Source organism: Thamnophis sirtalis, unplaced genomic scaffold, assembly GCF_051295495.1.
Source record: "Thamnophis sirtalis isolate CommonGarterSnake01/CBP01778 unplaced genomic scaffold, rThaSir2_p1.2 scaffold_5, whole genome shotgun sequence".
Taxonomy (NCBI): domain Eukaryota; kingdom Metazoa; phylum Chordata; class Lepidosauria; order Squamata; family Natricidae; genus Thamnophis; species Thamnophis sirtalis.
Window position 1 is genome coordinate 98,827,183 of NW_028261385.1, and position 15,899 is coordinate 98,843,081.

General features: G+C 36.8%; 1 protein-coding gene across 3 annotated transcripts in view; it reads right to left on the reverse strand.

Moving 5' to 3' along the window:
- The window catches only part of GAK (cyclin G associated kinase), a 97,123-nt gene that overhangs the window by 44,657 nt on the left and 36,567 nt on the right, over window positions 1–15,899 (reverse strand). For all 3 annotated transcript variants that reach the window (XM_087716266.1, XM_087716265.1, XM_087716264.1), the window contains exons 6-11: window positions 13,734–13,859; window positions 10,812–10,901; window positions 8,867–9,002; window positions 8,265–8,377; window positions 7,287–7,398; window positions 5,452–5,575 (exon numbers count right to left, since the gene is read on the reverse strand). In XM_087716266.1, coding sequence (XP_087572392.1) covers window positions 5,452–5,575; window positions 7,287–7,398; window positions 8,265–8,377; window positions 8,867–9,002; window positions 10,812–10,901; window positions 13,734–13,859 — 701 coding nt within the window. The remainder of the gene's footprint in view (window positions 1–5,451; window positions 5,576–7,286; window positions 7,399–8,264; window positions 8,378–8,866; window positions 9,003–10,811; window positions 10,902–13,733; window positions 13,860–15,899) is intronic.

Sequence of the window (15,899 nt, forward strand, 5' to 3'; positions counted from 1 at the left end):
TATTTATGCACTAGCTTAAATTTTTCGTTAGGACTGGATAATAAAGCCACAGTTTTATACATGGAGCCATTTTTATTTATTCTTTAGTGTTTGCAACAACTCCCTTCCCCCAATTTTGGGGAGATCTGGCTATGTAACAATCCATATGGAGATCATTATACAGTGTGTGCACATTTCAATTTAGTTGTTGCGATACATTTACTGGAATTATGCCTTTCAGAGAACGGTTTTAGTTTGAATGGGTTAATTCAACTTAACATAGTTCAGAGAGGTTATTTTAGCTGGCTACACATACCCCTAAAAATACAGCCCCATTCTTTCAAGTTCTAAAAATAACAGAAATCAAGAAATCAAGATTTCAGTGACAATATTCTGCTTCCTACTATCTGCATCCCAGCCAGAAATATGAGATATAGCAATTTAGTGGGCTGATGAAAAAAATAAACTCTAAAGATACACATGTCCCAAGAATATGATACTACATATAAATGTAACTAATTACCTAATGGTAATGTCTTAATTCATAAGGTTATAGGTCTGCATACATGTTTTATGCATGTGCTAAAACAATGAGCAGAGATCACAAGGCACAGGTAAAACTTGAGAGTTTGGAAAACTTTTTGTAGTTTCATATTGGCTGCTAGCATGCACACACTGAAGAAATATTTACCTTGGGGTGCTAAGGGACATGAGTATGGAATGACGAAAAGCAAAGGGGAAAAATGGACACGAAAAGAAGCATCAAACACAAAATCAAAACGTAAAATAAAACAAAACAAAACTGAAATCACCAAAAAAACAAAGTAAAGATGAAAAAACCTGAATTTTGCTTTTGTTTTTCCTTGTCCCAAATGCTTTAGCCCACATTAAGTTGGATGGGTACCATTATGAATAACAAGAACAACCGATGTGGGTGAGAGACAATGCTCACAATTCTTCCCAGACTTAGTTGACTATTTTCATAAATACTGCTCATATTCTGTGAGATACAGTAATTTTTCATGTTTATTTGTAATTTCTACCAATTAAAATGCTGCTTATTTCCAGCTAAGAATGCTTCGCTGAAGTTATAAATGTTTAGAGGATACAAACGAACTATTCCAATCCAATAATTTATGTTATCTCTCATTATATACCAAATTTCCTCAGCCTTCTGCTTTCTTGTTATGTTAAGAGTACTATGTATAGATTTCCCAGCCAGCATATGTTCCAAAATATCTGATCATTAGCTTAAAAAAGTCAAATTATTTTCAGAAAAGCCCATTTTGAGGGATTCAAAATGTAAGTTAATATATAATATGCAAGTGGACAGACTTTGCTCTGTTGTATAATAGAACAGTCATTAAGAAAGCACAGACCACTAATTCTGCTGGATACATGTGATTCTTTGGAACTTGAATAAACATAAAAGATACCCTATAACAGTGGAAATAACATCCTTGTGTTAGGATAAGCATGCACACATATTCCCATGTGAGCAATAAAGAAGCTAACAGGATCATTTTGTCAGTTTAGTAAAATCCTTGATTGTGTTTCCTACTGTCAGTTTAGTAAAATCCTTGATTGTGTTTCCTAATTTTTTTTGTAAGAATTAATTTTACTATATCGGAGTGAATTAGGTGGTCAATATTTAAAGATCCATGACTATTGAGTTCTGGCACTGTCGAATCTTATCCTGTGGCTCAAACTACAAAGCACCAACTAAAATACAGTACTGGTAGTAAATATATATTTTCCCCCTAAAGTGGAATGTTTTCCCCACTGTCACTACCCAAATGACAGAACCATCAGAGATATCAACCCATAAAGTGTGACAAAATATTTCCTGAGGTTCTTCACCTTGCCCAGGAAAGGCCCCACTTGAAAGAAACGGTTCCAGTCCATCCCAATGAGAATTCCCTCTGACAGTGTACAGCTGCTAGCATTCAAGCACTGAGTGACTAGCAAAAAGGAAAACCTAAAAAACTAAGTGAGCTATTTTGAGGTCTCGGTGACACTGAACCATTGTCTTGGTTCCAGGCCACCAACAGAATGACATCATGGAATAGTATGTGGGTTAACTGATTTATGATTGGTTAGCCCAATCCTAATGTCATAATCCATCCAGAATACTAGACCTGAATCTCCCTATACATCAGTTTCATAAACTTTTCTTCAGATTGGGCTGCTGAACAGCAGAGGAAGAAGTATATTCTTTTTCCAGTCTAACTAGTTATTTCTTCCTTGCGTAAAAATGCATGAAGACTTTAAATTATGTGAAAACTGTTCCTAGGCATTAACCCCGAGATGGAGGTGTTTGCTTCTTTCTCCCATTGATCTCTTCAATACAGTAGTTACCCTTCAAAAGCTACCAGTCACATACTGGACTATCTAAGATTCAAAAAAGTCCATAACACTCTTTGAACCTATGATGAATATTTTAACCTTAGGGGTCCCAAATAAGTTGTATTATTTCATTCCAAGTTTGCAATTGTACATTTAAGATAAAACCATATCAAGAGATTGATAAAACTGAAAATATGTTATAGATTTCTTTGCTGATCTCTAAACAACAGAAGTTCCCATCCTTTTAAGCAGACCATTGCGTTATCATCAAAACCTATATAAACAAACCTTTTCTCTAGAGCAATGTAATAACCATTGATCTGACCATCAGATGTGCAAAGAGTAATTGATTAATATTGAAGTCAACCAAGCAACAATAGTTTACAGAATGCAGCATAGCACAAGGATATTTATGAATCAATTAAATAATAACATGATAAATAAATAATAAATAATAAAAATGTGATACATGTTTAAATGTTCAGTTGGCTGAGTTTCATGTTTAATGAATAAAAGAGATGATGATAATAATAATAATAATAACAACAACAACAAAACACTGAATATAACAGAAAAGATGGCACTCAAGAATATGTTATTAGAATATAATTCATTCAATTATTTGTAGGGGCATGAATGATCTACAGATCACAGAAACTTTAAAACCTAGTCCCCAATGTGCTATCTAAGATCAATGAGTGACAGTGTGCCACCTATAGCTTGTCCAGCATTTTGTCCAGTTCTTTGCCCTTCATTAAAAAAAATGTAATGGGAAGTTAGCATGCAGCAAAGCAAATCACTGTATGTGTAACTTATAGATCCTCTGGTAAGATTTAGAAAATAAAACAGTGAGTAATTCCAATCCTGGGGTCTGTTTATCATCTGTCATACGAGGCTTCTGTGATTGGCCAGATTTACCATGGCAACCATTACAGGTATTTGAAAACTCAAATGGGCCCAACTCACCTCTTCCCCATGAAAATCCTGGTCTAAAGCAGGGTGCAAAAATGTAAACTAAAGAATTTTACTCGGCTTTAGGAGAAAACAGACTAACACAATCATGGATTCAACACAATCATGGATTCAATTAATTCAATTTCATTTGTACACCAGCTATTGTTTAAAAAACTTATTACAACAAAACAAAAGCAAAAAAGCAGATCTAAAAAAAAATGCAAATCCAGCTCACTACTCCCTATCCCGTCTTGGCATTTTTTGGAAAGGAAACATCACATGGGTTACTCTGAACTCTCTGTTCCCATGCCCACACATCTTCTCAGACAATAACTGAAAGAAAGAATGATTGACGCAGCCTCACATGATTTAGAAACTATGAGTTGCTAAGGAGACACAGAACAGAGCAACCCTTGAATGGTCACTACTGTCTTATCTAACATCTAACATGTGAGTTAGATCCAAAACTAGATTAGAAACGAAGCATAACTTCACTGAATAAATGAATGAGTGTTTGGGACCATTAATAATGTTATATTGAGCCTTACAGTATGATTCTATAGCTTTAGTAACTGGGGAAAGATTCTAACTGAAAAGCCAGCTAGCTTGATAGTCCTGTTTTCAGCAAATCTCAGCTATGATTCCTCATATTCCTGCCATCTTGAACACACCATTGGTGATGTAATTTGCAATGCATAAGGGAATAATTTGACTGGATTTTAGTTATTTTTCACATGTAAGCTAGGTGTGTGCTAGTTTAAAGTCCATTTAACAGGTTTTAAGCATTAAGAATAATTCCAAAATGACAGTTAAACATGCAGTAAAAACAACTGAAACAAAAGAAATATTTTTAAAAAGAATTCCACTGTAATTGGAAAGAGATAATGTAATGTAATATACAACAAAAGGTGTTTTAATTTTTTTCAGATTATGAAATTCGAAGAGAGTAATATATATCACCTGACCATGCTAAGATTTGGTGCTAAAATTTGGGCATATTTAATGAATGGGAAGTCACTCTTTTCTTCAATCTAAAATTTAGAGTTTTGGGGTTATTTGGCTTATTGTCTATTGTGTCTTTTTTATAATCTTCAAAGCAAGGGCCACATTTGAAATATACACTATGGCAATTCTGCTTCAAGATCTAACATTCCTGGGATTTCCTAGTAATAATTTAAAGTTATCACTTTCTTTCTATCACTTGTTCATTGCCTAGTGTTACTGGTAAAAATAATACAGGAGGGATATAAATATTTTTTTAAAAAATGTCAAGAAACTATGGTTAATGTATTATCTATCTATCTATCTATCTATCTATCTATCTATCTATCTATCTATCTATCTATCTATCTATCTATCTATCTATCTAATCTAATCTATCATCTATCATACATATAAGATGTCCAAAAAGTCAAGCCCCATAGACAAATTATGGCATGTCTTATTAATTTTTTTCAGAGAAAATTTTACTGTACTTAGGAATGTTCAAAGATCAGGTGTCAACTGAGCAAGGAAGTACTTATAAGCAAATTTGCAAATAATTTGAACACTGACTGTAATTTAGACAATAAATTATATATAGGGCTTGAGTTTAGTGGCATATGGTATTTTAAAATTTATTGTCTTGGTATTAGACCACAAATAAGTAAGTTTAAATGAATTAAATTGATTTGCATATGAGACCAGACTTTTTATGCATGCATGCATACATACATACAAATGAATAAGGTCATTCTGGCCCTATGATTTCTCAGAATTGGAATTCCAAATTTTTCCCAATATCAATATTAATCTGATTAAGGAACAATTCTATTCTCCCAGTCAAGCATGGGAAAGGATAGGATTCAGATTATACAATAGCAGAGTTGGAAGGGACTTTGGAGGTCTTCTAGTCCAACCCCCTATACCGTTCCAGACAAATAGCTATCCAACATCTTCTTAAAGACTTCCAGTTTTGGGGCATTCACAACTTCTGGAGGCAAGCTGTTCATCTCTTGATCTTAGTAGAATTCCTAGTGTTCCTGTCCACAAGACTGTAAGTGGGTTGTAACTTATAAAATAAAAAACTCCCAAAGGAAAATAATGGTACTACATTAAAATGCCATTTGCACTGAGAATGGCGAACTGCAATACAGTGAATGGAAATATCAATACAGCCACATTGCTACTTACTTGGCTACAGACTGAATAACTTTTGAAGATGTATCCTTGATATTTGTGAAAAATCTTTCCGTCCCACCTCGAAGGATATCAAAAAACCCACCAGAAGACTGGTCACATTCTGCCACTATCAGCCCTAAAAGCCAAAAACAGCATTATAACCTAGGCAGGCAATCATCATTATTCTTTCCTCTAAACAGACTAGATTTCCATTAGAAATTGCATTAAATTGTACTTCCATTTAAAAACAAATTCAGCAGGGCTCTTTAGTTGCCGTCTTTGTTTATGTATTATTACCTTAGTCTGTGTCTTTTAATTAAGGCAATATTTCCCTACACAAAGAAGAGTGGCCAATTGTAATAATTCAACAGAAAAGCAGCAAATGGTTCCTAAGACTGTCCACACATTCTGAAGCAAACACAGTCCTGCAAAACTATTTGCTGCAATAAACAAAGCATTCAATTTCAGATGGCAGCCAGCTGCTATTACCTTCAGGGATGAGAGGGCTGCTGTATGTTTTAAATGCTCACACAATGGTAAGACGGAAGATCAGTGAGAAGGAAATACAAGGACCATCTAATAGCAATAGCACTTAGACTTATATACTGCTTTCCAGTACTTTCCAGCCCTCTCTAAGCAGTCAGCCTATTGTCCCCAACAATCTGGGCCCTCATTTCACCCACCTTGGAAGGATGGAAGGCTGAATCAACCTTGAGCCTGGTGAGATTTGAACTGCCAAATTGCAGGCAGCCTGCAGGCAGCAGAAGTAGCCTGCAATACTGCATTCTAACCACTGCACCACCGTAGCATTTCACTCATTTCATCTAGAGACACTATTGGTTTTTAGACTCCAGTGCCAAAACTGATGTACTATTTGACTAAGCTCTATATCAATAAGTACATCTGATCCAGTGAAGTGACTGAAATTAACAAATACACACATACATTTGCTGGTCTCTAAGGTGCTCTGTTGTTTAAGTATACAGATCACCTGCTCCACGGAAAGAGTGTAAAGACACTGAAGAGTAAACTATGTAAAATGTAGTGAGATATTACTAGTATAATTAATATATTCCTAATGTTAATTATAATATTGTAATTATTCTGACAGTCCATTAAGGCACAGATAGAAATCAATCGAAAGTTCCTATATTTTGCTTACAAATCAGGAAACAAAACTTTCCTTTTTAATACAGTTTATATTCCAGGAATCAGTTCTCAAATTTATACTGTCAACAAATATTCAAAAACCTACATATGATTTTTACCTCTTCATCGGAGAAGGATGACTATAAAATCAGACTGAATTTTCAATATCCAACAGAATCACTTTCTTCCCTTTAACTCCAACATCCCAAATTATTGTGGTTTGTTATGATTTTGTGGTTTATTCCAAACCTGGAAGTTTGTTGTATTTATATTCCACTTTCCTTCAGAAGCTCAAGGTGAGACTCATAATGTTTCCCCTTCCTTTTGTCTCTTGAGAGGAAACGAAGTGTGAGGCAGTGACTGCCCCAAAATTACCCAGTCAACATCCATGGCTGAGAATAAACTATGAACTGGTCTCCTAATCTAACGCCTTAACTGTAAATATGATATCAATATGAGAAGGTGAGTAATTCATGATTCTGTTCAAAGTTTGATTACTATTATTTCTTACCAGGACTTCTAAGTTTGGGAAAACTTTTAAAAGTCTAAACTTAAAAATTTAATAGCAATACTAAAATAAATAAGAATTGAGATGGTCAAATACTGTAAGAAAGGCTACCTAAGAAAGATGCCAAAAATGTTAGAAGAAACAGTAAGAATTGGACAATACACAAAGAAAATTCCATTAAGCACCATACCTGCATTATATATATTGTTAAGCTGACCAGCAGGTTTTGAGTTCTGTGGCACCAAGGCTGAAGATGTCTTAGGCTGAGCACAATTCCCATAGCCCCCATTTTGTTCAAGAAGCTGGGGGGAAAAAACATCACAGCAGGAGTGAACACAAATATACTCCCACTCTTCCCCACCCACAGTCCATCTGCATACAAAAAAAAGTAATATTGAGTCACTTTAAATATGTTTGGTTGATTGTAAAAATAGAATACAAGGATTGCGGCAAATTTTGATTTTAATATAAAGCTATAAATGAAGCATTCAAGAAGCAATAATCTTAATTAATGTGGAAAAACACTAAGCCAAATTATTAAAAATGAAGGATTGGCTTATATAGTCTGTCTATCATCACCATCAACTATCTTTTCTCCTTCACCTTTGAAAACATAACCCGGAGGAGCAGAAAGAGAGCAGAATAAATGGATGATTTGGGAAGGAATTATGCAATTCCCATTCCCAAAAGCCAATCGTAGTATTTATCTCTTTATCTCTTCTGCAGTTCCCAACAGCCTTGTAAAATGACATCATCTATGTGCAACATTTTGCCTCCCAATAATACCAAAAGCTGGCCACCGACTCTGTCCCATCCAATGACATTGTCATGTTATTTGCTTGCTCCTCTTACTGCAGGGGACAGCTAAAAAAAGGTGCTGCTCAGATTTAAAAACATGGCTGTTGCCATAAGCTTTTACTAAAGCTAAACATCCTTAAGTTCAATTTCTGATGATTTCATGGATACATCCATGACATTTTCTTAGATAAGCAAATGAATGATATGATACAGGTTTCTTCCTAATCATACTTACACTATTGGGGTTCCTGGGGTTCTACCATCTGACTATTAACTCGGTCCAAATCTACCCAGCATTTTTAGGTCAGTAAAGCTATACTAAGTGCTGCCACATAGCAGAGAACTGGTTTCACCAAACGGGATCTATTACCTCTGTGATAGGGGACTTTGGGTTCACATTTCTAGCAGCCGCAATCTCCTGCAGCTGATTGACAAACTCAGTGATGGACAGCCTCTCTTCTGGGTTCACCCTCAAAGCAGAACCTAAAGACAATGCAAGAAAGAGATCAGCATATGTTAAAAGCCTGCCGATAGGACTTGTGATCATTGATATGATGTAACTCTGAAATTCTAGCACTCGGGAGTAGCTAGAATGAAGCCACACATTAAAACTATATTGAAACAATAAAAAGACAATCTTAATGCATGTATTAGTCTTCTTCTTGAATTAAGAGCAGGCCAGCTCTTCCTAGTCTATCCTCTTCAAATGATTTGTCCTTGTAAAGGATCCCATTACTGCTCTCTTACATGGACACTGAGAAGCAGGAATGATGAGAATGTGTGTCCAAGTCTTTGAAAAGTAGCAGGTTGAAATAGCTGCTATAGAGAGGATTTTCACATACACTTGTAAGTATGGAAACCAAATGCATTCATGAGTTTAAAAGGAAATCATAAAATTCTCTACAAAATCATCAGCTCCTCTTCTTTTCATGCCACCTCTCCAGGAATTTGGTGCCTTTGTCTGAAACTTACGTATAAGATCATGAAACACGGTATATTTTGTGTCATTCTGTGGGATGGAGTATTTTCCATTGACTATTCGAAGCTTAGCTCCATCTTCAAATGGGTGTTGTCTAAAGCACAGCAAGTAGAGGATGCAACCCAAGGCCTGCATGGAAATAACAAAGAGTTGACGAAAAGAAACCAAACAAGACTAAACCATTCAAGGTTTAGCCAAATCAATTGTAATGATGACTATCCTCCCTTTTAAAGTTTTTGTCGTTTCAGATTTTGAGCTGATTTGACAGACAATTCAGCATCTGATAAGAGATTTACGTGCTTCATCAACAAGCATGATTATCTAATAGGTGCCTAAAAATAGCATACTACTGTCTAAAAAGTTACTATGTTTTGGAGTCTTTTGAAATAACTAAATCAACTATTGGGACCTTCGTGTTTTACAGGCAATTGTTAAAGCATACAGGAGAAAATAGACTATCAAACAAGCCAAAGTGTTAGAAGGGTGCTGCTTTTTATACTCTGTTTCTTATGTTTTCAGATTTTTCAGGTAACTTTCTTTGTGGCTTTGGATCATCAAAAAGAAGCTATTGTGATAACGCTGAGAGGAAATTTATCACATGAGGTAGTCTTTTTGTCTATAGTTATGTAGCATTATGGTTGAATAAAGTTTGCTTATGGAAGCTTTTCATGGAATACATATATTCTCTTTTATCAGAATATTTTCAGCTGACGCTAAGAAAAAATCTTATCACCCTTAGATCTTTTTGCATTTTCTTTTTCTTGATAATTTCATGTTGGTGCTCCCTAGGGAGATTTTTTATTAAACATCTTACTTGGAACATAAGAGAGATGAAATTAAATTATACTGAATTGTTTAGTGTAATGAAAAGAAGCACTAGGAGTGACATGATAGCAGTGTTCCAATATCTTAGGGGTTGTCAGAAAAAGAGGGATTGAATCTATTCTCCAAAGCATCTGAAGGCAGGACAAAAAGCAATGGATGGAAACTAATTAAGCAGAGAACCAACCTAGAATTAAGGAGAAATTTCCTGACAGTTAGAACAATTGATCAGTGGAACAACTTGCCTCCAGAAGTTGTGAATGTTCCAATCCTAAAAGCTTATAAGAAGAGATTGGACAACCATTCATCTGAAATGGTATAGGGTTTTCTGCCTGAGCAGGAAGCAAGATATCCAAGGTTTCTCCCAACTCTGTTATTCTGAAAGAGAACCACTGGGGTCTGATCCCACAATAAACTCTATTGGATTTCAATTATTGCTTTTAATTGTTTTAGTTAAATGTAATTAATTTTAATTGTTTTAATAATAACAAGTCAATTCTATAAAAATTAGAATGCAGAAGCAAATATGAGTTGGCATGGTCCATTCTACTGAGTTTGAACTGTGGGTGCTTCTTTCCATTCAATTATCTTCAAAAGCAATGCTGAGCTGGTTTTCCTTCTCCCTCCCTATCTCTTTTTCCTTCTGTGTCATATCATTTAGAGTTTAAGCCCCCAGGTAGAAGATGTTCTGTTTGTGGTCTGTGCAAAACTTAGGAAAGATTAAGCAGCTTCCTTGATGATGATGATGATGATGAGCATTAAGTCTGCAGAATAAATCTTAGAGGAACAGAATTGAGAGGTTTGATTGGAATATTGCTATTTCTAAGGGTATTTTACTGCTTTCCTATTTATCTAAGGTTTTACCCATGTTACTTCCATCACACTATTGAGGTTTTTTTTTGGGGGGGGGGGAGATGCCAATTTTAGATTTTGCAGCTCTTTATTTCAGTTTTAACATGCACACTGAATGGTGTTAATACATTGTAACAAGTTAATATTAGCTACCTGGTACAGTCTATCAGAGAAAGGAAAAAGGAGAACCTCTCTAAATAAATGAGAAAGCCTAATCAATAGGGGCAAATCACTACCCCCGAAATGCAGAAAGAAAATGCATACCCATATATCTTGCTTTTCATCAATTGGAAAGTTTGAATACAAATCTATAATTTCAGGAGTTCTATACATTGGCGTAGTGTTCCTTGTGACCTGTACACACAAAATAAGAGATTCATCCACAAATAATAATCAAATAATATATATAATCATCAAAATCACTTATTTGTTAAAGTTCAGCCTTATGCTGTTTAACGTTCAGCCTTTTCATAAGTTATCCTAGCTATTACAATAAGCAGATCCATTTGCAAGACCAAAGACTTATAATAATGAAACTCTTTAATTAGTTACATTCAATTGCTTTATTTATTTGTCTAATTTATCTAGTCACCCATCTCACAAAACCAGCAACTTTCCTATAGTCTTTGGAGAAAAGTTATCTAGTTTGCAGTACTCAAGCATTTTGAGAAAAAGCTGTGGTGGAGCAGATACTACAGAGCCCCCACATCCTGGACATAAATTGTTTCAATTTCTACCCTCAAAAGGACGCTATAGGGCACTGCACACCAGAACAACTAGACACAAGGACAGTTTTTTCCCGAATGACATCACTCTGCTAAACAAATAATTCCCTCAACGCTGTCAAATAATTTACCAAGACTGTATTACTATTATTCCTCTCTTCCTTCCTAGTATCTATCTCTTCCCACTTATGACTATAACCATGTTGCTTGTATCTTTCAATTTATATTGTTTTAATTTGTTTCCTAGTACGATTAGTAACCTATGACTATCACTAAGTGTTATATCTTTTTATTCTTGATGAATGTATTTTATTCTGCTTATGTATACTGATAGCATATGCACCAAAGACAAATTATGTGTGTGTCCAATCACACTTGCCCAATAAAGACTCTATTCTATACTCTGGACAAAGAAGACCACTGTTAAACCAGATACAACTTGGTGCTCTCCATCTCTCCAACTACCATATTTTTCGGCGTATAAGATGCACCGGAGTATAAGACGCACCAAGATTTTGAAGAGGCAAATTTAAAAAAACAGTTTTTGCACTCTGAAGACCTCCCAAAAACGGCTTGCTTTTTGTGAAAATGGGCCCTTTTTTAAAAAAGGGGGGCATGCATATCCTTTAGGAGGCTTATAGACTGCTCCTGGGGCTGGGGAGGGGGGCGGGCGGAATTGAGCAAAAAACAGCCCATTTTTCACTCATTTCTGCCCTCCCCAGCACCCAAGAGCATTCTGAAAGCTTCCTAAATGCTATGCATGGCCATTTTCGTGAAGGGGGAGGGGTTTTGAGAGGCAAAAAATGCTGTATTCGATGTATAAGACACACCCAGATTTTCGGCCTCTTTTTTGAGGGAAAAAGGTTCATCTTATACTCCGAAAAATACGGTAAGTTAAATTTGTTTAGCTTTTGTTCTGACCCAGGGCAAATTTTTTAGCCACACACAGTGTTCAGTTGAAATAGGATTATGTAACTCTCCCTGTGGGCAACAGAGAGCTACTACATCAAAGTGGGTATGTGCCTCTTCACAAATTGCTCAGCTAAAGAATCAAAGAAAAGTTGATGGGAATTGTAGGGAAACAGAACTTCCATACACACTCCTATGTTTGAGCAGTTTTTTACAAGTAGGCAGAATGCACTCTAATGATAAGGAAAAAGAGGTTCAGATCTATCCAAAGTTCTTTGATTTTCCCCTCTGAATCTCCTATTCCTAACCTCAATTTCCTGTTCTTTTTCTATCAGTCCTTGCCAGAAACAGACAAATTCTTTCAAAAGCTGTTCTCGGAAACAGAACTGTACAAAGAAAGGACAATAGATGCAACTTGGCTGGGAATACATTTTGAAAACCCAGCATGGAATTTTGGCACAGAGTTTATTCAAATGGAATATATCCATCTGTTTTGCTAGGTAAGCATAAATGAAACAAAAAAGCACAGTGTTTAATAGCATAGTTCAGAGAGTAGAATTTCAAACAATGCAATACTCAGCAGTAACGGAAGCTAAGCCACCTAAATGCTGGAAACTCTTTGAAAAGACCATTAAATAAAGCCAACAAAATTAAGATCCTCATATAAATTAGTTAAAAAACTAATTTTTTTAGCTAACAATTATTTTCAATATAAGGTTTTCAAAAGTGGGGCACAATGGCTCAGTAGTTGAAGATGTTGAGCTTGTCACCTGGAAAGCTGACCCTAGTTCCTGCCCACCTAGTTTGAAAGACTGCAAATTCAAGTAGATAAATAGGTAGCACTTCAGCAGGAAGGTAACAGTGTTCTGTGCACTTCAGCTTAGTCATGCTCGCCACATAACCATGGAAAAGGGTGATGGTACCTGATATGCCTATTCTCTTAGTGGGGGAGAAGTATCCAGGATGGGTTAACTTCGTCCTCATTGATTGGACTGAGTCTGATAAGCTCTTTAGACCACGCCCTAGTCGCCAGGTAATACCCAGTTTCAATGAAGAACTCTATCAGACTTGATGTGTCATCCACTCTTAGACATTGATGTAGTTTCAAACCTTTATTTGCTCATGTATTTCCTTAACACTCTAGCTATACAACCAAAACATAACGTTCCGAATACATTACAACTCAGAGAGGGGCTGGATACTCCTCCCCCACTATGAGAATAGGCGTATCAGGTAAGTACCAGCGCCCTTTCTCTATAGTGAGGGGAGGAGTATCCAGGATGGGACATACCAAAGCTCACACGTCCCTAGGGAGTTTCTCATTGGCAGGCTTCGTTTGAGGAAGAACCTCAGCACCCTCCTCACATCCAAGGTGTGCCACTTCCTCTCCAAGGGATGGGAGGAGTCCGGACAGAAATTGGGCAACATCAGCTCTTGTGATCGGTGGAAACAAGAGCACACCTTGGGTATGAAGGAGGGGGTCCAGAGGACCCATGCTTGGACTCTCCAGAGCAGCGCCCTGGAAAATAAAATATAGTGTTGGATGTCTTACCTCATCTTCAACAGTTGCTCGTCTTTGTGCAGACCAGCTATAATCAGGATAATGTGTCACAACTGTTGCACTACCAAAATCACACAATTTAATTGTTCCTTGATTACTTATCAGCATATTTTCAATCTGCAGAAACAAGTTACACACATTTACATTAAAAAGGCCTCGAAGTAGGCATATCTGTATTCACATCACCAAGGTAGACACAGATCATCAAAGTTCTCATTAGACTAAACATTTTTCTAAGGTTCAATAGCCTGCTTTGAAATTCAAATGTTCTGTCTTTATAATTTTGAAAGTTACTGAGAACAAGATAATTTTAAATGCTTAAGCAATGAGACTCAAGACTTCGCATCTTCTCACCCACATGTCTATAATCTTCATCCCCCCATGCAACATAAAGAACACCATAGTTCTAGGATTCTCTGCAATGTTCATATCATTTTAATAACATAACATCACTAAACAACTCCTTTATGTTTTAACCTGACATCAATACACAGACATGTATGTATGTATGTATGTATGTATGTATGTATGTATGTATATATGTATTTATGTCTTTTCCCATGTAAGATTGAGATTGTCTTGGCAACGTTTCGGTGAGGTCTCACTCGCCATCTTCAGGCTGGGTTTTGGGCTTAAAGCATGGTCGGAGCTGCCGTCTTTCTATAAATCTTGGTGGGTGGGTGTGGAGTGCTGGCTTTGTTTCAGGGGAAAAACGAGCCCCACCCACCACCCAGCTGTTACAACACGAAACAACAACAGACACAGCCAGCACCAATCAGCACCAATCTACCAATCATGATACAACCACACAACTAATCATTACACTTACTGAAACAAAGCCAGCACTCCACATACCCCAACCAAGATTTATAGAAAAACGGCAGCTCCAATCACACTTTCGGGTCTTTTCCCATGTAAGATTGAGATTGTCTTGGCAACATTTCAGCAAGGTCTCATTCGCCATCTTCAGGCTGGGTTTTGGCCTTAAAGTGTGATCGGAATTGCCGTTTTTCTATAAATCTTGGTGGGGTGTGTGGAGTGCTGGCTTTGTTTCAGTAAGTAGAATGATTGGTTGTGTGGTTGTATTATGATTGGTAGATTGGTGCTGATTGGTGCTGTCTATGTGTCTATTGTCGCTTCGTGTTGTAACGGCCTGGGAAGTGGTGGGGCTCGTTGGTTGACTAGGGCTGGTTTCCAGATGTCTGGTAGGCGGGAGGTATCGTCACGTTTATTCATGTTGTGAGGGTATTTCTCTATTTCGATAGCTTCCATAATTATTCTTTTGTTGAAGTGTTCTGTTTTGGAGATTAACCTGGTTCCTTCAAAATTAATTTCATATCCTGTAGCTTTACGAGGAGGAAACCTTCCTGCTCACCAGATCCTATGAGAAAGTCCGAAGAGCCACCATCTTATGTGACCTCACATTCCTAACCAAGTGCCGAGACAAAAGCCTGATTCCCACATGCTTTCACCTAAAATTCTATTCAAAAACCTCAGCCATCGAAAGGATCCTGAAAAGAACTGAATTAGCCCTAATCAGAAATGAACTCCATAGGAAAAGATTCCTACTAGACCAAACCAACCGAGACCTACTCACTCTTTACCTCAAACTCAGCAACAAAATCCACCCAACACACTGGGACAAATCCAAACAACTAGTCCTCTGGAGAGCCGAAAAAGAAACCTCCTACAAGACAAACACACCAACAAACTCCACAGACTAGAAAAACAACAGAAGCCCAACCCCCCTCCACAGCAACTCATGAAACAAACAATACAAAACATATCAGACAGAACCCTCACCACAGCTGAAACCAATGTCCTTTCCAGAGGATTCAACTTTTTAGTCACCCCTAAACACATCACCAATGAAGACATCATATGCTGAGTTGGAGCTACACTCACCAAAATCAACCCAGATGAAGCCAATAAAATCAGACTTGCAGTCAGCAACATCCTTTGCTCCAGTAATCCACCCAGAAGCAACTTACAGCAAGAAGAAATAGCCCTCACCAACCTGAGGCAAGACAACAACATAATCATTCTCCCAGCATATCTCTGGCTTAGATATGTTGATGACACTTTCGTGATTTGATCACATGGGAAAGAAAAACTGGACAACTTCCTCACACATCTCAACAGCCTACACCCCAAAAT